Below are 23,120 nucleotides of genomic sequence, written 5' to 3'. Positions count from 1 at the left end.
TTGGCATCTACTTTAGGAGGCAGCTGGGATGTCTGGTCCAGCAAACCAGTGAGAATGGCAAATTTTGATGAGACTAAAAATACGATGCAGGTAGTTCAGAAAGGTGTTATGTTGTTTTGTTTTTCAGAGATCTAGCTGCAAATACTGCAAATGTGAAATGTGCAAAAAAAATTCCTGGGAAGCCCAAATAAGGAGAGAAAAATGCTAGAGTTTTATAAGTAAACAGCAATGTATTCTCTAGCAAATAGCTGGGCTATTGATTCTAGGCTTTTTTGTCAAACGAACACAGACAAATACGTAAAACATTAACTAATAGCAAGAGGTTGAAACAGTCTATAGCCAAACTCAGTGGCAAGACGGTTTCATAATCACTTAACATGTATATGCACGAAAATATTTTAAGATTATTACTTTTCATTAAAATACTTAAATATATTTTTACATATCATTTACATATCATCATCATATACATTTACACATGTACAATATACTTTTTTTTTTTTTTGAAAATGACATCACCTTGAAACTTCTGAAGTATTCGCGATAGCCTTAAAATAGTGCTTCTCCCTCAAGGCAACTGACATCCGTTATCTCTACTGACTTCAGATCCAGTGTTTTGATTATGTGTAAAGTACCCACTCCAGATTCTCACAGTAAGCCACACGACAGTTCTTCTGACAAGATGAAGAACCCTTCATGTTTTTGCTTGAAAATAATAATTAATGTTTAAGTATTAATCCAATTGGAGAAAAAAATAAAAAAGATGAAGTTATATAAACCACCTGGTCAATTTTGCTTCAAATGACGATTTTTGACATAATTCATACTTTAAAAGCAAATACATTATTTAACAGACAGAATTTATGCTATTTATAGGCATACAATACATAAACTGTTTTAAGTTCTTGACAGTATCTTTAAGAGATAAGTAACAGGCAGTTCGTAATCCAACACATCTGAACACTTGACATTTTAACATTATCCACCATTTCAGAGATTAGTTTTTGTTTTAAAAAAAGAATGCATAGCATTTCAACGCTGAAGGAACTTCATCAATCAATGAATTGATCAAATCAAAATTATAAGCAATGAACCACGACTGAAGTATAGACCTCAAATGTTTGGGAGAATGTCTAAAAATGCATAGATTAACATATTACTCTGCTATTATTCTGAAGTGACAAAGTCTATATAAATAATGTACTTTCATTATGCAATTACTTGTGCAATATTGCAATAGCCAAGGTGATCTCATGCTATTTGCTCAGCAGAAATCCATTTCCAGATTCATGATTTTTTTTTTTCCACAATTTTCAAGCAGCTGGAGACAGGAATTTTTACAGATCTTGTGTTACAGAATTCTCACTTCTGATGACAGAGTGAAAAAAAAAAGTTAATGGTAATTCCACCCCCCCCACACCCCAACTCAGCCCAAACCATCTTGCCTAATTCATACATGTGAAATCAATATTCCTTTGCTCTATCCTCCTGTGTCCCCTTTAACTCTCCAGATGGAATACACACTGCCAAGAAAAAAAAAAATCCATATCACAAATAGGTTAAATAGTTATGATCACTGAAAATCTCATCTACTACTGTAAAATATGAAATTAAAGTATTACAATTTGATCTACTTTTTAAAAATGAAGCTTTTCAGGATCACTTGGCAACACAAAATCATAGAATCATTTAGGTTAGAGAAGACCTATAAGGGTTGGACTAGATGATCTTAGGAGTTTTGAACCTTTATACAATGTTTGTCTTTAAGAAAAGTTTATCAGATTCTACTATCCCATCTCTCAAAGCTAGCTATGGTAATTTAAGAAATTCTTTTGAATCAGGACTGACACGTATGTGAAAATGTCACAGAAATAAATTATTGAAAGCAAAGAAAGCTGACTGGTTTGTTTGAAAAATTCATTCCTATTGCTCAACTAAATGACCTAGGCGTAAACCCTAAATTAAAAGGTAATTTTTCCAAATGAAAACTTTACCTTGCCACAGAGCTTAAAAACCATTCCAAGAATTTGTTTAAATGTTTAACATCTTCATCTTTGCAACCCTTCCAAATAAGTTGACTTCATAGTACTTCCACTTCTTTATATGAAGGAAAAAAAAAAGACAAAGCACTATTAAAAACACTGAAGGAAACTAGTAATTATACAACATAATTACTATATTAGTCTCTTGCCTTGTCATGGCACTTAGGCAAGCATACAAAGAAAGATACTGCTTTTATTTTTCAGGGCCATACTGAAGTGCACCTTCTTCAGTGCAAAACAGCACCTTCTGTACTGCATTAGGCAAACCAAAACCTGTGTTACTCCGTGCCATATTTCAGAAGCTGCCAAGTCAGCTGCCCGTGCAGGAAGACGTGAAGAAGTAGCTGGGGGGCAGACCTGAGAAGTTTCAAAACAGTATTTTTTCAGCTCTGTTCTCACATTTCTGTAAGTTATTTATGAGAGTAACCTAACTCAGCTGGAGTAGACATCCTCCAAAAGTCCCTTAACACATGTATTATTCTTCAATCTGCCCCAATAAAGAACAGCTGTATTTATTTATTTTAGAAATGTTTCTGTACTCATTTTCATACCTGAAGTTTCCAACTACTTTTGGGAATGTCATACTCACATGGTCAGGCATCAACTCATGTTTGCCCTAAAAACCAGTCTTTTCACTTCCAATGCAATATGCTGGAAATAAATTTAAAAACAAACCAAAATTTTTACTGAACTTTATTAGCTTGAAATAGTTTACACTTCATAACGAGATCTGTGATACACAAAAACCGTATTCCAGGAACCTTTGTGTGTAGTAAAAACTGAAGGGTACCAGTACAACATTTGTTTCCAAGAATAAAAATCTAGTGACAAGTGATGCAAACATGAAACAGGAATACTAACAGCATGGAATGTTTTGTAAGTTTTAAAGTCTACATCACTTTACAAAAAATCTCACAACCTGTACTGAAGCATCCAAATTTTATTTTTAACCTTGCATGTGTAAAGAACAGTCCAAACACTTCAAGTGCTGGTAACACTGTGGATACTTTCTTGTATTTCAGAGACAGATCCTACGGTATCAGTTCCAGAGCAGTCTACCATCTGCAGTCTACTTTGGTCTGTTCTTGTTCCATCATTTGGAATTGCAGTTTCAGTCACTCTAGGAATGTATTTCTTCGAGGAAAAATTTTTATTTTTTTCACCAGAAACACTGCTGGATATTCTGCTACCATTACTTTTAATATTCACACTGGAATCAGTAAATGAATGCAGACTGGTGACCAATTGCCTTGCTAAATGATGTCCTTTTGCTTGTTCATTTTGTTTGACTCTCTTCTCAGACAATGTTGGAATGCTGTTTTGAGGTTTATCCTCTTTGTTTTGGTTAATTGCTTGACTTTCATTTTCTTTTCGTAAGACTGGCTGCTGCTGTTGCACAGCAGCTGGAAATTCCTGTGTTTCTTGAAGAGAAGAGAAGGTATTATTCACCACCAGCTGGGATTGAAATGTGCCAGGAGAAAGCTGGATGTTCCCACCTCCGCTCTGAAATAAGAGATTCCAGTTAAGATACTGATGCAAATGGAAAAAAAAATCCAATATTGCAACTGTCATATACTTGAGTCTGCATAGCAAAATAAAGTCTTTACAAAATATACAAGAGATTTAAAGATAATAGCAATCACATAACCTCTATTGCCCTACAAAGCAACCAAGTTTCAGCAGATCGCTAGGCTGAAAATGACAGAGTAGGCATATTTACTCTTTCACATCTAGCTTGAACTTTATGCTACAGAAATGAGTCAGTCATAATACAGCCAAAGCACAATCACTTCCTTAATTCTGAAATAAAATTCAGTATGTTTGCTCTGAGTTCACAATAGTTTGATCCCAGTAGTTTATTCCACAATACCTAGCTGCAAAAAGAATCTAAACTATGAAATACTAGGAGATACTAGGATTTAAGTATGAAATAGTATTAATGTTAGTTGAAGCTTTTTTCATATATACTTAAAAAGCACCTCAAATTCAGGCTTCTAAATGAGCAGAATAAGAAAAGACATGACTTAAAAGAGCAGCATGGACAAGTTCAGAAGAATGCCATCAGCTGAAAACACAGTTGCAAGCTGCAGGCTGAACTACAGCAATGTGAAAGAACCTGTGACGAGAATTAAACTCAACTACTCCTAGTAATTTTAACAGATTCTGAAAAATTGGAAATTGCATTCAGCAGCATGAAAAAAAAATATTGTTGTGTTTTAGAAGCTCATGGTGTTCTTGAAGTATTTTGAACACTTAATCATTTGGAACACTTAGTGGGGAAGACATGAGGTATTAGAAAAATACCAGAATGCAGAATATTCCTAGCATGAAAGTTTTATTCAACTTGGACCTTGGACAAGATTGCAGCTGCCAACATCTTAACTTTGATTTTTTTTTTTTAAAGGGAACTTTGGTACCTTGCTTTAAAAATCCTGAAAGTTTCCCATTCATTGTCTTTGGAGCTGGAACTAAAACTTTATGTGGCTAATATTACGGATATGTACTGGCCTGAAATTCATAGCATTGCTCACCTAGGAATGTAAGAGAACTGGAAACGTATACTACCATTACTTCAAAGAAAATTACTGCTTTCCAATGGGTGTATTGTACTATTCTCTGTTATCAGATTCTAAGGTATTAAAAAGCGCTGTATATCATTTTTAAATGTCTTTAAAATCAGAAAATATCATGAGTAGTTTTTTAATGTATCAGTATGGTAACTTCATATTTCAGAAAAAGACACATGGAAATTACCACCAACATTTTCGTTAGTACACGGCAAGACAGTATAGTTTCTGTTCCAAATGCTTATCACTTAGAAAGTTGACATTAACCACTATCATCTGTGTAAATACAGCTACAGCAAGAGACTGTAATAATAGTTTCACGGATCATTTGGTTATCATTACTTTCAGTCAGAGTAGGAAAACTGCTGAAAAGTACATTAGATATTGCCAAGTACATTGCACTACCATTCCCTCTATCGACTTACTCTGCTATTTTGCATATGTTCTTGTCTTTCTTCTTCAAAAGACTTCTCCTTTAGCACGTTAGCAGGCTTACTGAGAGTAGAATTCATTTGTGGATGCCCCAAAAGACCAAAATCTGACTGGTCTATCCCAGCTAATACAGCAAGTTGTCCAAGTCTGTAAAACAAAGCACAGCAAGTTGTCCAAGTCTGTGAAACGAAGCACAGTAGAAAATGACGCACAAAAAAAAATATCTTATTCATGTGAAAGATCTAAACACTCAAAACCAGAAGAAACAGAATCTATCTCAGTATTTGAAGATTGTTTTTCCATTTTTAAGAGGCCCAAAACAGACTACCAAAGATCAAAACTAGTGGTGACAGCTATTTTCCTATCTTTTCACTAATTAGCCTGCAGGTACAAAATCACCAGCCTTTTTACTCAGTGTTACCAAGGTGAGTAATCTTCCAGTTAGCACTGATTTCAAAGCAGGATACCGGCAAACAGACTCTGTGTCAGGCAGATGAAAGATGAAAACTTTATCATTCAGGCAGAAGCTTGGTGCACATCTCCCAAACTAGTATCACCTCTAAAAGCCAAATCCAATTACATGCCTCAGGAACACAGTCATGTTGTTTCACCTGCTAGTTTAGAAGTCAGCCAAACCTGCCTTTTTTTTTTTTTAAGCTTAAGCCACAATAAGAAGTCAAAAGTTGCAGCCATCACCTGATAGCATGGCTCTTTACAGAAGCTTATGGAGAAAACCAGTCTTTGTGACTGGGATTTTTTAACTTTCAGAGCAGCTGCAGAACTTGTCATGAACAGATATAAGACCCATTTGAAAAAAATATATTTTTATGTAGCTAGAGAACACCTTTCCTTTGGCAGAGTCTTAACACAAACTTTAATCAATGTTCTCTAGAATATTTCAAGTCATAATGAGCAATCCAAAATTTAAGTACCCAGTACAGTTCCGTTCATCTAGCCTTTTGTATTTCCATCAGTAAAAGAGGGCCCCAATACAACAGAACACTTTCTGAAGCCAGTTCAACTGCATTTTCAGCCTTTTGAACTACAGGAACCCTAAGAACCACAGATGATCCACTGAACACTTAGCAAACACAATTCAATAGAAGCTTTCTTCTCTTTTGGAAAGGGCTTCTTGAAAGGACAGATACTTGAATTCAGAGGTACAGTGCTTGGATGTTTTTTACACTGACAAAAGACTGAACAGCAAGGACATAGCTTTTTTTTTTTTTCCTTTGCTGTTTGCCAGTACACTCCTAGAGATCTGAGGGGAAAAGGCAGCATAATTAACTGAGAGGATAATTTTGGAAAAAGTCTCAGCAGAAAGTGTAAGACTCAAGTAAAGCAACAACCTACCCAGCATCTTTAAGGAGGTCTAAAAAAGCATGAAACTTTTGAAAAGAGTTCTCAATGCTGCCAAGAACACCTTCATCTTCCAAAATCACGTTGGCTACTGACTGCGCATGAAGAACCTCAGACAGGGAGGTATTTAGATTCCTAAGCCTTGCATTTTCAATTTCCAGCTACAAAAGAAAGGCAAAAAAAAGTAAATCAATTTCTACCATTCTCAGTTCAAACAAATACCACCTCTGCAAGTCTATAGAGCAATATCACAAAAGGAAACACCAAAAATCACTGATGTAGAGCTTCATGTACCAGAAACATTCAGGGCACTGTTACATGGAAGTCCATGCAGGTTTGTTTATCCTCAGCTGTAATTCTAAGCTACCATAAGTGAACTTGATGAAAGCACTCAAAACTGCTTATTCAGCACTGTCTTTAATATGTACAGAATGGTGCAGAGCAAGTGCAAGCAAGGACATTAGATTTTAAGTCATGTTACTTTGCAAATATAATACAACACATTATCGCTAATGTTATTTTGCATATATATAAAATACGACACATTAGCACCAAATAACTTATTTTTACTAGTAAAAAAAAGACCTTAATGAAGGCCAACACTCTTCATCCCTCTGTATCAGAGGGAATGCATACCACTATCTCTCCTCTGCTCTGTGCATCTCAAAATTCAAAGTTTAAGATAATCCCATTTTTCCTTCACACTGAACGTTAATCAAATCAGTGACAGTCTGAAAGCTGACAACTGTAGAATACACAGGGTTTTGTGTTTGGGTGAAGCATTAAGTCACTCACTTGAGTTCACAAACATGCAATCTCTGCTGCCACAGGCTTATTTTCTTTTGTCTTTTATAACAGAAGGCCAGAAAAAATACACGTCTGCCTAATGAACTCTAGATGTTTAGCTAGCAAAGTGATCAATTTTAGAGGTTATTGCTACTTAGCTTATCCCTTCCCCTCAGGAAAGGTACTATGTTCAAACAGTCTGGCATGAGAAATAAGACATCCCGCAGTGGGTATTTAGCCTGAAAAGTATTTAAGTATAAACCAGCACAGACTACTGGTGCACTTTACATTACAGGAGGATGGGGATGTCCACAATGAAGGACAAAAATGAACCTTGTAGAGTAGAGTCCTTTTTGTAAACCTGCTTCATGTCCTGGGCACCACTTCTTGTTCAAGTTCAAAATAATACCATAAACGTCATCCCACTGCAGATCACATATAAACACTAAACCTATTAAATTACATATCTTACACTCAACTCTATTGCAAGAAATTCTCCTTTTTGATTACAGTCAATTCAAAAGGATCTTTCTAGGTCAGCAACACCAACTCATAACTGTGGCCAACATGCTATCAGTAAACCCATCCAACATTATTATTGCCCACAAGAACAAAAATTATGAAGTTATTATATTTGGCTTATACTGTCCCTTTAATTTTTAACATTTGCAACAAACAGCTTCTCAGTGCAAGTCATGATAGAGAAGGTGGGAGAAGTCAAAAAACTATCCATCTGCTACAAACTGCAAGCAGAATTAACTACTTTCTCAAGGAAAACAAACATCAAAATGCTCTAGGTCATATCTAAAACACGAAATGAATGAAGCACACTGAAAGGGTAGCTTGACCAGGAGTTCAAGGCTCTGGAATAGGATCAGGAGAACAAACACACATTACTAAATGTAGATTTCATCACTGTCCTTAGGCTAGTAAATGATCCATGTGACTTTGAACTGAAATTCTAGAAGCTACCAGGTTAGAGGTTACTGATAATTACTACAATTAAGCAAGTGGATAGTTTGATTCGTGCCTCCTTTAAAGTAAAGATGATTATCCGTTAAGGATCATTACCTCTGTTATCCGTTCTTCAGCCTTTACTCTGGCTCTTCGTTCTTCCTTTAATTTTTCTATGCATTCTTCCAGCTCCAACTATCGTAAAACAGAAAATTTATTTCCAAATGTCAGATCAGTATGCAATATTACACACAAATTCAACACATACAAGTGACAATTTTAAGTTCTGGGTATTTCCTCAACTACATTCTTAATGAGAGGAAACTGACAGTTGAGATTCCCTCTAGTGGAAGGAAAGAATATTTATCAGTTTTTGGTTTTCATTTAAGCAGAAATTACATTTTTGTTTATCAAAAGGAATTTGTTTATTTTAAGTGAAAACAACTGTTATTGTCTCAGCGTAGCATGCTTAAATCCCTTCCTTGAGCAGAAGGATTTGAAGTTCTCAAAAACTTGCATACTAAAGTCAAATTTCTATCATTCAGTCACATCAAGGGATGTTCGGAGAGATCTCTTCTTTTGGCACACTGGCAGCATAAGGAGCTTCCACCTCTTACTGTTTATTCCCACTCTGTAATTCCATCATTGTTCTTCCACAGCTGATTGTCCCTCTTCACTGAAAGGCTCTGCTAAGGTCTGCTACTAGCTGAACAGTAATCAAGGTGTTCAGCTGATCAATCCTCATGACAGCTCTCTACCCAAGCAGCTGTGCAGTAAGTGCCGTTTAACAACAGTACGTAAGTACAATTAACACAGCTAAGAAGGGACCCCTGCTTCCTTTCACATTATTAGCCACAGACTTCTGCTATTCACTTTGCTCCAGTTCTGGAACTCACCCAAATCACATCAGCCAGTGTGAATTATTAGGATGGCTGAGAACTAATGTGGAAAAATCTCACTTTTTACCACAACATCAAGTTGAATTAATTTGCCTTATGATTAGATAAACAAAGATACAAGATGGGAAAAGACTTAATTAAGAAACAGAAAAGTACTGAAGGATGGAGAGGAAGTAGACCTCACAATTAAATTGTGACACGTGGTTAGCGTGGTTCTTCCACAGTGCAAAATTCTTGTTTTGAATCAGTATAACAAAAAGAATGGGTAATGAACAGGAACTGTTCCATACTGCTTTAATAATGCTATCAGATTATGTCACTGTGGCCTAGAAAAGTATTCTGGTATCAAATTTAGAAAGTGACACTACAGTGGATTACCTTACTGTAACTAAAATCAGTAAAATCTGGACCAATAAAAGATGGGAGATTTGGAACCAATTTTGGAGTACATTCCTAGAATTTATAGTTCTTTCTCTTTGTAAGCACAAATTAATCACAAATTACCCCTTCCTTGCAGATGCACTATATGTAATCCAGAGATATACTGGAAGTATCTGATTTATTTCACTAAGTTGGAAAAAAGGATTTTTATGCTAAACAGAGCAAACACTACATCTGCTTGGACCACAAAGGTCAATATGACAACCCTACCCCAAAGCAAAAGACACACTTTCTTTCTGTCTCTGCAGTGCATCACAAAATGACAGAATGGCTGAAGTCGACATATCTCTGGAGGTCATCTCGTCCAACCTCCCTGCTCAGCAGAGACATCTTGAGTCCAGGACTATGTTTCTGAAAACCACACTTTTGAACATCCCCAAGACAGGAGACTCCACAACCACTCTGGGCAACTTATGCCAGTGCTCAGTCAACCTCACAGTAAAAAGTTTCTCCTTATGTATCTGATGAAAGCTCCTGTGTTCCAGTTTGTGCCCACTGGCTCTTGTCCTGGCACCCGACACCACTGAAAACAACCCTGGCTCTGTTCTCTTCACATACTCCCTTCACAAATTTATACACATTGGTAAGACCACCCCCACCCCGAGCTTGCTCTTCACAAGGCTGAACAGTCCCATGAACAGCCTTTCCTCATAGGAGAGATGCTCCTGTCCCTTCATCATTTTCATGGCCCTTCCTTGGACTCCTCCCCAGTGTGTCCCTCCTGTACTGGGGAGCCCAGAACTGGACACCCTACTCCCAGTATAGCCTCTCCAGTGTGGACTAGAGGGGAAGGATCGCGTCCCTTAACCTGCTGGCAACACTCTTCCTCATGCAGCCCAGGATACTGTTGGCCTTCTTTGCAGGTGCAGGTGCAGAACTTTACTCTTCTTATTCAGCTTGGTTGCATTCTTGAGTCCCAGAAATAATGTTCTGTTGTCTCCAAACAACAAGAACACAACATCAAGTATTTCCTGAAAACACTCCTGTTTTGTTGTACTTGTTGCACAGAAGCTTTTGGCACATGGATTTCCATGATTCCAGACAGAATGCTCTAGATGAGAGTGCTGAAGCCACAGCAGAGGCACAGTATCAACAAACTGCACATGAATAGTAGTATGAAACCACCTACACAACTAGGTCCCAGGCCAATGTGAATACCTTAAAAATGTTCCCAAAGTTTCTAGAGAAAAAGGGTAAGTATGCCATTTTTTCAGCTGATGTAATCTATTTACCCTATATTTGTAGAGTCATTTTGCCTTCCACATCAACTCAAAGCTACCCCAAATTTGCCATTACATATAGATGTGCAACAGTATCAAGTTTTAACTTCATTTTCGCTTATATAAAAACAGCTCTGTGGTCCCAAACAAACAGTTTGTTCACACAGCATGGTCCTTTACAACAACCACCATGGAAAGACTGACTGCAAGTCTTATTTTATGCAACTTACATGGAGCTTCTCCATTCAAAATCCAAGTCCTAACAGGTGAGATACAGTCCTGTTACTCTGACTGATAATGTATCTTATAGTAGTGCTAGATTGGCACAGCAGTGTTACTGGGCCACTGAAAGACGTTTGTCTTCCCTCCCTTTTCTTAGAACACTCTCTGTGAAGACATTTGCAACTACTTCATTTTTTCAGAACTACCAAAGTAATAGATGAAATAATAAAGAGCAAATTAAAAAAAATAGTTACTGAGCTCAGTTATAAAATGGAGCTTTTACACACTTTTAATTTTTAATTATTTTCATGCAACAACCATTAGAGTATTTTAGCTCTTCAAAATAACATTAAAATACATTTTTAAAGAAAGTACTTGTAAGGAAATTACTAAAGCAATAATACTCAACAAAAGATTTGGGAACCATGATTCAAGTCCAGAAAAGAGAAATTATGCATTATACAGTTGTGTGCATTAAGTGTAATTCTTCCTTATTATGACGCTGATTTGGCAAGATGCGCATAGCATACACATGTTCATTTGCACTATTCAGAGGCTGGAAATTCAGTGCACAATCAACCCTCATCTTTTGAAATGGAAGCCTGTGTGACAATTAAAACCTATTCAGAAAGCACTCTGTGACTAGTTATTAGCTTAATCATAATCTCCTGAATAGAAGTTTATTTGGTATCATTGATCTTCATGAAATTTAAGGCACAGAACATGTTTCTTACCTGGAATTGTTGATGCTTTGTTACATTAATCTTATCTAGTGATTTTGTCAAATCTGGATTATGGGTAACATCTTCTAAATCTTCTGTCTCTTCAGTTTCAGGTGTTGAAGCACTTTCTACCGTCACTTTCACAGGAATACCTGTCTAATTGCATCAGAAAAGAAAAACACACCCACCCACAGCATTAAACTGTGTAACAAAAAAGAAAGATTAAATGCTATCAAAAGCCTCATTTAAATGCAATCTTTTCCCAAAGTCCATTAAAATGAATATGCAGCCCACCCAGTTATGCAATTCTGGGATAAATTTGCATAATAACATATAAAAAGATCTGTGTGTACATATGGGGTATACGTGACAAGGTTTTAGCACTAGGGGCTTGTGGGGATAGCCTCTGTGGAGAAGACCTGGTGCTGCTCTGTGCCACACGTGGCCAATTCCAGCCAGCTCCAGTGGCCCCCACCACAGGACACAGCCAATCCACATGTGCAGTACCTCTGTGAAACCATGCTTACTAAAGGACATAAAAAACACCACAGGCAGCAATTAGGAGAAAACAGTGAGAAACAGAGGGCACACTAAGGTCAGAGGAGAAGGAGGTAGTTGTCCATGACAGAGCAGCCTGTGGAGGACCACCTGTCAAAGCAGACAGATGGACAAAAAAGAACTGGAACTCTGTGGTGGTTTCACCCTGCTGGGTAGCTGAACTCCACCACAACTGCTCACCGCCCTGCTTCCTCAGAAGAGGGGGAAAAGAAAGTATTCTGGAAAGAAAAAAAAAGTCTCACGGCTTGAGGTAAGGATAATTTAATAAAAGTTAAAAGGAAGAGAAAAAAGACAAGCAAATGCTGTGCGGGAGCATGGAAGACAGAAAAACAATATCTCAACTTCCCACCAACGAGCAATGTTCAAACACAACCTGGAAAGCAGGGCCTTAATACGTGAAGTGGCTGTTTGGGAGAACAGATGTTTTCATAACAAGACCTGCCCCCCCACCCTCCTTTCCTGACAGAGAACTCCATCCCAGAGAGACACAGTACAAGCCTGTAGGAGAGTCCATACCGCAGCAGGTGTTCCCAGTGGACTGCAACTTGGGGGAAGCCCATGTCAAAGTAGGGATAAGTGTGCTGGCTGCAGCAACAATCTGACCCATCTGTGCACAAATTCAACTTCAGCATATGCTAATCTCCAGCTTTTCTCTGATAGTGGGGGAGGACTGGGAATGGGAAGGTGAAGGAGGAAAGAGGTTCCCCCTACAAACACAGATGGGTTCAAACACAGGAACGTAGTCCAAAAGCAGAAGGAAGAGGGAGAGGAAGGGGGAGAGCAGAACCTCAGAGAAAAATGTTAATTCTACTTATTGCCTCAGAGTGGATTGTGTCCATACTCAACCCCAGCCTGCTCATAGGGTTAATAAACCAAAAATAGTGATACAGAAATGGGAATAAACTGAGCATCAAAGATTCAACCAAATGCTGAAGTAAACTATTACTTCGCACTTCTATGTGACAAACTTTAAGTTAAGATGTCCCAGTCTCAACTTTTAGACAGTAAGATTGTGTTGAGCACACATCTTTTTTTAAGCACTCATATACTAAATAAACCTTCACATGAGCAAGGAAGTACCTGAATCTTCACTGGTAACTCTTCATTACCATCCACTGCCCCTCCCCTAAAAAGGGTGAGAAAAACACTTTTGAGGAAAGTAATCTTGTAAAGTCATCATTGCTACTTCCATTTCTAAACACCAGCTTTAAGAAAGGTGAAACGGTTAAGTTAAAACAGCAAGACACTTTGCTGTACCCCTTTAACACTCACTACATTCTCATTTTGTTCTACTAGTACTGCTACTTAATCATGACTTAGGGCAGCATTACTGGATGCTAACAATGTCTTCAATAGGTATCTTGTTTAGTTTATTATGAACTGAAGTCAGCAAGATAAATTGGTGTTCAGCATTTCTAAAAAACAAGTTTCATACAATTAGTTATAACACATTAGGAAATTTGTTTGTTTAAACAGACCTTAGCTGCTCAAAATGGAGGTTATGGAATACGTAAGATTTTTGGTTGTCTTTGTATCATTTTTTATTTCTTCAAAGTGTTGGAAAGGAAGCATTATAACAATATTACAACTTCCAAGTGCTATAAAATTCTTTTTAAACTTCATATGGCTAAGGTGACAACAATTATATCAGAACTAGAGGAGACAAAACAGAAAGAAATGATGGGGAGAATTCATAGAATCACAGAATATCCCGAGTTGGAAGGGACCCATAGGGACCATCAAGTCCGACTCCTGGCACCGCACAGGTCTGCCCAAAAGTTTAGACCGTGTGACTAAGTGCACAGTCCAATCGCTTCTTAAATTCAGACAGGCTTGGTGCAGTGACTACTTCACTGGGGAGCCTGTTCCAGTGTGCGACCACCCTCTTGGTGAAGAACCTCTTCCTGATGTCCAGCCTAAACTTCCCCTGCCTCAGCTTAACACCATTCCCTGTGGGTCCTATCACTGGTGATAACGGAGAATAGGTCACCTGCCTCTCCACTCCCCCTCGCGAGGAAGTTGTAGACTGCGATGAGGTCCCCCCTCAGCCTCCTCTTCTCCAGGCCGAACAGGCCAAGCGACCTCAGCCGCTCCTCATATGTCTTCCCCTCTAGGCCCTTCACCATCTTCGTCACCCTCCTCTGGAGGCTCTCCAACAGTTTCACATCCTTTTTGTACTGTGGTGCCCAGAACTGCACACAGTACTCGAGGTGAGGCCGCACCAGCGCAGAGTAGAGCGGGACAATCACCTCCCTCGACCAACTAGTGATGCCGTGCTTGATGCATCCCAGGATATGGTTGGCCTTCCTGGCTGCCAGGGCACACTGCTGGCTCATGTTCAACTTGCTGTCAACCACAACCCCCAGATCCCTCTCTGCGGGGCTGCTCTCCAGCGTCTTGTCACCCAGTCTGTACGTACAGCCAGGGTTGCCCCGTCCCAGGTGCAGGACCCAGCACTTGCTTTTGTTAAGCCTCATGTGCCTGGTGATTGCCCAGCTCTCCAATCTGTCCAGATCTCTCTGCAAGGCCTTTCCACCCTCATCAGAGTCCACAACTCCTCCAAGTTTGGTATCGTCAGCAAATTTGCTCAAAACACCTTCTAGTCCTACATCCAAATCATTTATAAAAACATTGAAGAGGACTGGCCCTAAAATGAAGCCTTGAGGGACCCCACTAGTGACCATCCACCAGCCAGATGTGGCCCCATTTACCACAACCCTTTGAGCCCTGCCCATCAGCCAGTTGCTAGACATCTAGAATTCCTAGACATCTTGAGTTGGAAGCCTGATCAACAATACTACAAGCTTGGAAAACTAAATGATATCTTCAGCTATGAAGAAGTATGATAAATCATCAGTAACAAGAGAGTAAACGAACAAGATTTGTTTTGTTTTGGTACACCTGGATATTCCCATAGCCATCAAATTATGTCTTTGTGTGCATTTTAAAAACTTACTGGAACAGAATTTGTAATACCCTCCAAGAATTATATAAGGAGAAAGAGTATGGATACAATATGAAGTTCTGTGTCCAACTTCAAATATGTATTTAGAAAAACTAACACTGCTCTCTCCTTCCTTTATTACGCAGTTTTTATGCTTCAATATTTTTCCCTTTTACTGTGAAAACCTCACCTGCATCTCTTTGCACGTTCTGCAGTGCGCCAAGGGAGGAAGCCTTTTGTGCCCGGTGGCAGTGGTTTTGGTGAATAACTATCTTTTACAGATGTAGTCTTTTTCCCAGGACTTACAGACTTTTTAGATGTTAATCCTGCATTGAACAGCAAGAATAGGAGAAGAGAGATTTCATTGTACCTAGATATTCATACATACAGTTGCAGTTGACTGTTTATAAGTGAAATTTCCAATGTAATAAAAGGGACTGCAGGAAATCTACATTTCAATCTTATTTTGCTTATCTTTTCAAAAACTGATTTCTGTTTTGCTTGTCAAAAAGAAGGTTGGCCAGCTAATCTCCTGGCATGTTTAACAGTTATGTCAGGTTGGCAAAAGTAATGCACACTGTTATTAAGAAATGGAAGCAAAGTTTCATAGCTAAAATTTATTAATACTGGTAATTTCAGATATCCAATTCAGTTGTTGGAAGTGGGAGCTTAGACAGTTCATAATAAATATAAATAAATAAGGCTAAATATGCACTTCAAATTGCCCTCTAGTGGTTTTAGTGTGAAAAGGATTGTTTTCGTAGTTTGCAAGATGCATTTAAAGCTGGTATTCCTGTTGATCACTTCCACAGACCACCAGCATCATCACTTAAGAAGAGTAATTAACAAAGTTGTATTCACTAATCCAGCCTTTTGTTGTTGTTTAAATCATACGCTATAACTCAAAGTAGATTCAGAATAAATGTCTAGACTCTACCTCAGGTTATGTATCAACAGAATTAAGACCCAGAAAACTGTTCACTACGTATTTTATATAGTTAAACAAGATGAAACTCAAGTTACTTCTTGAGCACAATCAATAGAACAACTGATTTTGTAAAGGCACAGAAATGTAGAACTGGGGTAACAGAATTCTAAATGTCACTTTATTCTCAACAAGTAAATGGGATAGATTTTTTAAAACTGTATTTAAGTAAGGCATTTTCTTTCATCACCCTGAGCACCAGGATTTATATATACAAACAGATTTTGATTTATGCTTACCTCTATGCTTCCAGATAACAATAGCAAAGATGAAAAGACAAGCCAAATGTATTACGGTGAAATTTTCAGTAATTTTATTGAGAAATAGTGTATTGCAGTGTCCTGGTTTCAACTGGGATTGAGTTAATTTTCTTCCTAGTGGCTGGTATGATGCTGTATTTTGGATTTAGGTGGTAATAATGCTCATAACACACCAATGTTTTAGGTGTTGCTGAGCAGTGCTTACACTAAGTTAAGGACTTTTCAGCTCCTCGTGCTGCCCTGCCAGCAAGGAGGCTGGGGGTGAATAAGAAGCTGACCCAGATTGGCCAAAGGTATGTCCCATGCCATAATACAGTGTTATGCTGAAGAGTAACACTGGAGGGAGTTGGCTGGGAGGCAGGGAGGGGTGCTACCTGAGGTCTGGCTAGGCATCAGTCAGTAGATGGTAAAAAACTTCATTGTGCATCACTTGTTTTTTTAATCATCATTATTATTATTTCCCCTTCTTTTTTTATCCTATTAAATTGTCTTTATCTCTACCCACAAGTTCTACCTTTTTTCAGATTCTCTCCCTCATCCTGCTGTGGGGGGTAGTGAGTGAATGGTTGTGTGGTGCTCAGCTGCCTGCCAGGTTAAACCACAACATGCAGCTACCAGTACTTAATTATAAATATTCAAAATACCTATGTTATTTTAAGCATATTATTTATAATATGTTTGCATGAAGTTTTAAAAAAGAACATTTTGTACATCAGTTAAAAAAATAATTATTGTTCGTTTTGGCACAGTCTGCTACAGAAAGGCTACAGCATCAGAAAAACTAGGCAACTCCCTACCAGCAAGTGTCCTAGAAGTGAAGAATTGTGGAGAGAATGCACTCAGAATACATGCAATGCTTCAAAACAGTTAACTTAGTATATCCTACACTTTTCCCAACCACATATACAGCAGCCCTAAAAGCAACAGAAAGTTCGCTATAGAAACCATTGATGGTAGCAGAGACATTATTAATATTAAATTTTCTTTGAAGAAAGGTATTCTGCAAAACACTGATGTTTAGACACACTAAACATTTCATAATTAACATTCTTAAACATTAACATGCCATTTTGTAAACAAAATTCACTACTGCAGGAAAAAACAAAGACAATATTACCAATACGAATAGTAGCTTTTCCTTTTCGACCACTTCCTAGGACAATAGTTCTTTTCTTTGGTCTAGCTTTCAAAGCATCCTTGGAAGATGGTGAAGTCAGCCATTTATACTGAATTTATGTTTTTAATATAAAGAAAGAAAAGTTAGTTTAGTAGCTAATATTTAAAGAGGTGCTTATTTAAGATCAAGTTTAATTTTTTTTGTCAGATACAAGACTGCCACTGCTAGTTACAACTTCATAGTGAACTGTAAAACTAGAGAAAAACAAAAATCCCACAAGCCCCCAACTTAAACACAGACTCAATGCAAGTCTGAATGCTGCATTATCAGTAAGTGTTCCCAGAATACCACTGTAATATCCCATCCAATATTTTCGTTTCTCCTGCACAAAACACTTCTCCTTTTATAGTAAAAAAATGGCATCAACCCTATAAAAAAGGAAACTCTGGCTCTGGCTTTCATTCTCTACAGAAAGCTGGCTTGCTAGGAATGACTGGTTCCCGCCAAACTTCTCCAGAGTAATAAAAGCTTAACTAACATGATTTTATATTACCAAGAGTTAGTATTTAAAAAAAAAAAGTTCAATTTTCCCTGCCTCTAATGAAAAGACATCCATGCAAAGTAAGAGCATCTCAAATAGAATTAAGATGCTGATAATCAAAGGCAATTGCTGCAATTCAGACTTCTTTACGGCAACAGATCTACTCATAAAAGGTTCTACTTCTGCCAATTGAAGTCTTATTATTCCCAAGTTACACGGTCACATAATTTTCACTGTGCATCAAGTTATAGTTAGCACAAAGTCCACTGCTGAAGCAGCCATCGAAGGAAATGTAGTTAATATTAATGCTTATTTCAGACAGCCCTAAGCCCCACCATCATAGTACTAGGAACAGGAAACCAAAACTAATCCCTCCTAATGCACAGGGAAGATTAATCTGCAATTACTGTGTTGCAACTAACAAATTCTAGCAGAGTGAACTGCTCATTTTCAACTACAAAATAGACTAAAACTAACTGTAAACTTTTAACAGGAAGAATAGCTTAGCTTTGTTTTACTACACATAAACCAGCTATTACTAGGTCAAACGTGAAGTTCACCTACTCAAGAGACATGCTATCAGGTTAGATACCTGCTTCTGTTGTACAATAAGTATGAAGACAGCAAAGGTATTAAGACAGTTGAAAAAGTCCTGAAGTTGGGACTATGAAAGCAACTTGTAGAAATCTCCAGTGGATTTTTCTTCTAAATTACTCAGTCTCTCCCAGATATTACACAAACTTTCACCACCTAGTACACCCAATCATATCTGCAATTACAATTCACCATCCAAGAACTGCACAGTGCTGCTAAGATAATACAACCTTTCTCTATTTTAAGTGTCCATTAAACCTATTGGAAAATTTCTTATGTTTAGAGGCACCGGTTAGCAGTGAGCAATCCTTCTTGCAAACATGAAAACCCAACCCAAAGGACAAGTACATAAATGCTATTAAAAAACAGAGAAATGACTTATGCAGAACAGGATGGAAGGGCTGCTGAGACACATATCCAGTAAGCAAGTGTAACGGTACATTAGAGGCTATTAGTGGCAGCCAAGACGTGATCTTTTGTTATTATGGCTTACTACTATAAAGTTATTCAAAAGCCCACCCAACTCCTCTTTATGAAGCAACACACTATTTTTTTTTTCCCTGACTCAACAAGCAGTTCAGGCAGAAAATATGGAGTTCACATAGCAGGTGCCATGATAAGATCATGCAGAACGTAGCTCTGCCACTCCTCCGATATATACAAATTCCACATTTTACTGAGTTTTAGTCATGAGACTTGTAACAGTTAGCCTCTGTCAGGTTAAAAAGCTGAAACTAGAAGCAGATGAAACTGGAAGAAGTACTAGGGATGGTCATCCATCCAAGTCTTTAGCTGGCTCTGTGGAAGAGATATGGTATGAGTTAGGTAACTTGCTGCAAGAATAAGCAATGGATTAGTTTCAGACAGAAAACTGTATCTTAGACCTTGTCTCAGAAGTCCCTACCCAAAGGCTAAACTTAGTACAACTGAATCTTTATTTCCTATCAATATGAAATCCAGATTTTTAGCAACTATCATGGATAAAAATAAAGACACCCCCCCCCCAGGTTAAATATTTCCAAGACAGATATGCATGTTTTCCCCACTATGGAAAAAGGACCAGCATATCCTTTTAAAACCTCCCAGGCTGGAGGTAGTACACAGTTGGCAAAAGGAAGCAATGTAAACACTAACTGGCTGTTTTGCTTGCCAAGCTTAAGCTACAAGAAACAAACAAAAAAAAAAAAAACACATTGCTTCTTTAAATTTGTAAACTTAATCTGTGATGGATCCTTCATAAAAATACAGGGGAAAAAGCAGAAAAGGAACTGAAGTTTGAGTTATGCTAAAACTTGTTGAAAATAGAAAGAACTGGAGTATTAGTTACATCCAAAATTTAGAAGAGGTCACTAGGACTCAAATACACCCTTAGACCATTTTTACTTGAAAGTTTCTTTTAATTGTACAGCTGATTTCGGCAGAATAAAGAAATAGTCCTTGTAGTTTTCTGCAGCACAACTTTATGACCAACTGTTTGTCATCTTTGATACTCCTGACAATTTATAAATTTACTTGTTTTGATCCCTAAAAAAAACCACCAAAACCTACACAAAGTGTAACAAAGCACCCACACACTGCTGACTTTCAATATAGAGCGCATCAAGATACTACCGTCAAGAAACTCAACTGTTTTTCTATTCATAATACTCAGGCTGCTTATGTAACTGAGCTTAAAATCAACTGTAAATCCTGACGTTAGGGTAGTAAACGTTTCAGTTTCAAAAGATTATTAACCTTAACATCAAATGTTTGCATTTATCTGGCTGAACAGGTGGACTATCCCACTTTGAGTGCCTGCACTGTTCACATGATATACACAGCAAATGCTGTTTACAACAGACTACCCACACAGTTTATGAAATAACAGATCTAGGCAGTTGTGTTCTTATTTGTGGAAGAGGCTGTTACTTAGCAAGTTGATGATCAGTGATTTTTCATTTACATTATTAATCTGGTATACAAGACTGTCAGCATTGTCAGTAAGATACTGCACTACCTTGGTAAATATAGAACAAATGTCTTGAGTTGAGTGGTCTCATGGTATATGGGAGATTCCCCATAGAGTTGTTTCTTTTCACAGTTCAGTTTTCCACTTATCTTGAGCTATATTCTGTACAGGCAGATGCTATTTTCATGTAATACCTGCAACATCTGGCATGTGTTGATTGCACCAGCCAATGATAAAGAGTACTTTTTCACAGCTAACCTTGGTTTCTCCAAAAGAGTCTTTCAGATATTGAAATGGAGAACTGTATTAATCCAAGGAATGCGACACAGACTTCACAATTTATTAGATTCTCCCTGCAAAACCACAACTCTGACTTTCAAATATTTTCAAAGCCAAAAGAGCAATAAATTCCAGAACAAGAACTGGGAAAACAAGAATAAGGGTACACTCATTTGCTTGATAGCTCTTTTGGGAACTGAATCAGATTTCCCTGTTATAAATAAAAGACTTAGTATTTAAACAGTATATCTGATCATAAACGGTGCAGATATTTTATACAAGTTACAGTGACACTGTACAGTTATTAGATAAAGATGGCAAATGACAATGTACTTTAAACTATAGTTTCTTAGATGATTTATATTGCATAGTCCTGAGTAGCTTAAAAATTGACTATGTAAATTATTGACAAAAGTTCCAAAATAATGTTTTAAATTTTAAATTATGAGTTCCTTTATTTAATTAAAAGTTAATTTTCATGTGTTAAGAAAACATTCTACAAAACTTAGCAGTTCAGAATTCTTATTTACTTGTTCTACAGTAATGCCTAAGTATACACAAATTGCCATTATTCTTCCAATAAAATGAATATCCTGTTTTTATTTTATCTTAAATTACATTAAAGAAATCATAAAAAGTCCAATATAATATAGTTAATGTTGCTGCTAGTGTTTTCAGCTTTTCTTCTCCTATTTTTTGTTTCTTTTTTAAATACCTAGAGTCACCTTTCTGTCTATAATTGGAACAGCTGCATTAGATTAATTCTGAACTAAGTTATCTTTGTAAAAATAAATGCAATGCCAGCTAAAAAAAACAAAGCACAAGTCACTCCAGAATGCCTAGCACATACCTCTGAATTAGCATTATTTCCATTCATAAGAACTCTTTCAATAATGTTTTTCATCAGAACGTGATCTAGAATGAATTAAGATGTCTCATTAAGAATTTCCTAGATGAGACCAGTATTTATGCAAACAGATCATTGAATAAGCGGTGTCTACCCTCCTCCCTTCACCCATTTTTAAATGCTTAGCAAAATACTGTTGCAGGCTTTTTCCTTGAAAGCAGTGTACTTTCCCCCACCAGACCTACTCGAAAAGAAAAAAAAACAGGACAAAAGCACATACAGATACTACAGATACATACCAATTAATGGATTTTTTCTTATGTCAAGTACCACTAATGTTGTATTAGTTTGAAGAGCATCTAGTAATGACCTTGCTCCTTCATTGGATATTCCACATTGCTGCAAATCAAGTGCTAAAATATTTGGGGAGGTAAAATAAATAAATTATTCAATGGCGTAACTTGTAGAAATATCTACAATTTAATCCACACTTGCTGAGAACCTCCATTTCACAGAACATGAATAAAGAATGTTACTCCAACAGCCAAATGTTCAAACAAGAATTATTAATTTTGGAGGTGAAAACTAGAAGTTTAGGTCAGTAGCACACATTAACATTAACACGTAACTGCTAAACAATTGCAAAGGAAGGAATACAAAATGACAGTTAAGTCACTGTGATTTAGAATTCCTAGCTGAGGTAATAGGTCTAGATACTGATTAATTCAGCTGTTCAAGGTACCATAATATGTAAAAGCAATCAACTTAAGTCTAGTCTGAGTCAGATCACTACTTCTGCAAGACCAGTAAGTTACTTGGTCACTATGAAATAGTACTATCAAGGCTTTGAAATTTATTTCTTGTTATGCATACAGAATATAACAGAACAGTTGAGATTGGACGGATGTCTGGAGGTCACCCTGACCGACTCCCCTGCTCAATCAGGACCACCTTCAGCAGGCTGCCCAGGACCATTTCACCCAGATGGTTTTTGAAGATCTCCAAGAAGGAAGACTCCACAACCTTCCTGGGTAACCTGTACCAGTCTTCTGCCACCCTCACAGTAAAATGTTTCTCCTTATGTTTCTGATGGTATCTCCTGTGCTGCAGTTTGTGTCCATTGCCTCCTGTCCTGTCACTGGACACTACTGCAAAGAACCTGTCTCTGTCTTCTTCACTGCCCCTGCTCTGATACCCATACACCTTGAGAAGACCTGCCCTTAGGCTGAGAGAGCTGAGACTGTTCAGCTTGGAGACTTTCCTTATCCTTGTCCCTTTACCATCTTAGTAGCCCTTTGTGGGACTCCCTCCCTCCAGCAGCTTCACCTCTCTCCCGTACAGGAAAGCCCAGTAACCCAGGTCTGGCAGCCTCAGCAGTGCTGAGAAGTGGGGATGGATCACTC

The 23,120-nt window shown here is 37.6% G+C and overlaps 1 protein-coding gene across 6 annotated transcripts in view; it reads right to left on the bottom strand.

Moving 5' to 3' along the window:
- Positions 1 to 2,720: 2,720 nt before the first annotated feature.
- The window catches only part of CEP78 (centrosomal protein 78), a 57,713-nt gene continuing 37,313 nt past the window's right edge, over positions 2,721 to 23,120 (bottom strand). For all 6 annotated transcript variants that reach the window (XM_040541734.1, XM_040541729.1, XM_040541730.1 and 3 more), the window contains 10 exons: positions 22,017 to 22,130; positions 21,721 to 21,785; positions 17,509 to 17,617; positions 15,337 to 15,472; positions 13,283 to 13,328; positions 11,657 to 11,800; positions 8,258 to 8,335; positions 6,395 to 6,561; positions 5,035 to 5,188; positions 2,721 to 3,545 (listed from right to left, as the gene is read on the bottom strand). In XM_040541734.1, the coding sequence (XP_040397668.1) occupies positions 3,024 to 3,545; positions 5,035 to 5,188; positions 6,395 to 6,561; positions 8,258 to 8,335; positions 11,657 to 11,800; positions 13,283 to 13,328; positions 15,337 to 15,472; positions 17,509 to 17,617; positions 21,721 to 21,785; positions 22,017 to 22,130 (1,535 nt within the window). In that variant the 3' untranslated portion in view covers positions 2,721 to 3,023. The remainder of the gene's footprint in view (positions 3,546 to 5,034; positions 5,189 to 6,394; positions 6,562 to 8,257; positions 8,336 to 11,656; positions 11,801 to 13,282; positions 13,329 to 15,336; positions 15,473 to 17,508; positions 17,618 to 21,720; positions 21,786 to 22,016; positions 22,131 to 23,120) is intronic.

The sequence above is a fragment of the Cygnus olor genome, chromosome Z, assembly GCF_009769625.2.
Source record: "Cygnus olor isolate bCygOlo1 chromosome Z, bCygOlo1.pri.v2, whole genome shotgun sequence".
NCBI lineage: Eukaryota > Metazoa > Chordata > Aves > Anseriformes > Anatidae > Cygnus > Cygnus olor.
The sequence above is the reverse complement of the archived record's forward strand: the minus strand, read 5'-3'. Positions and strand labels throughout refer to the sequence as shown.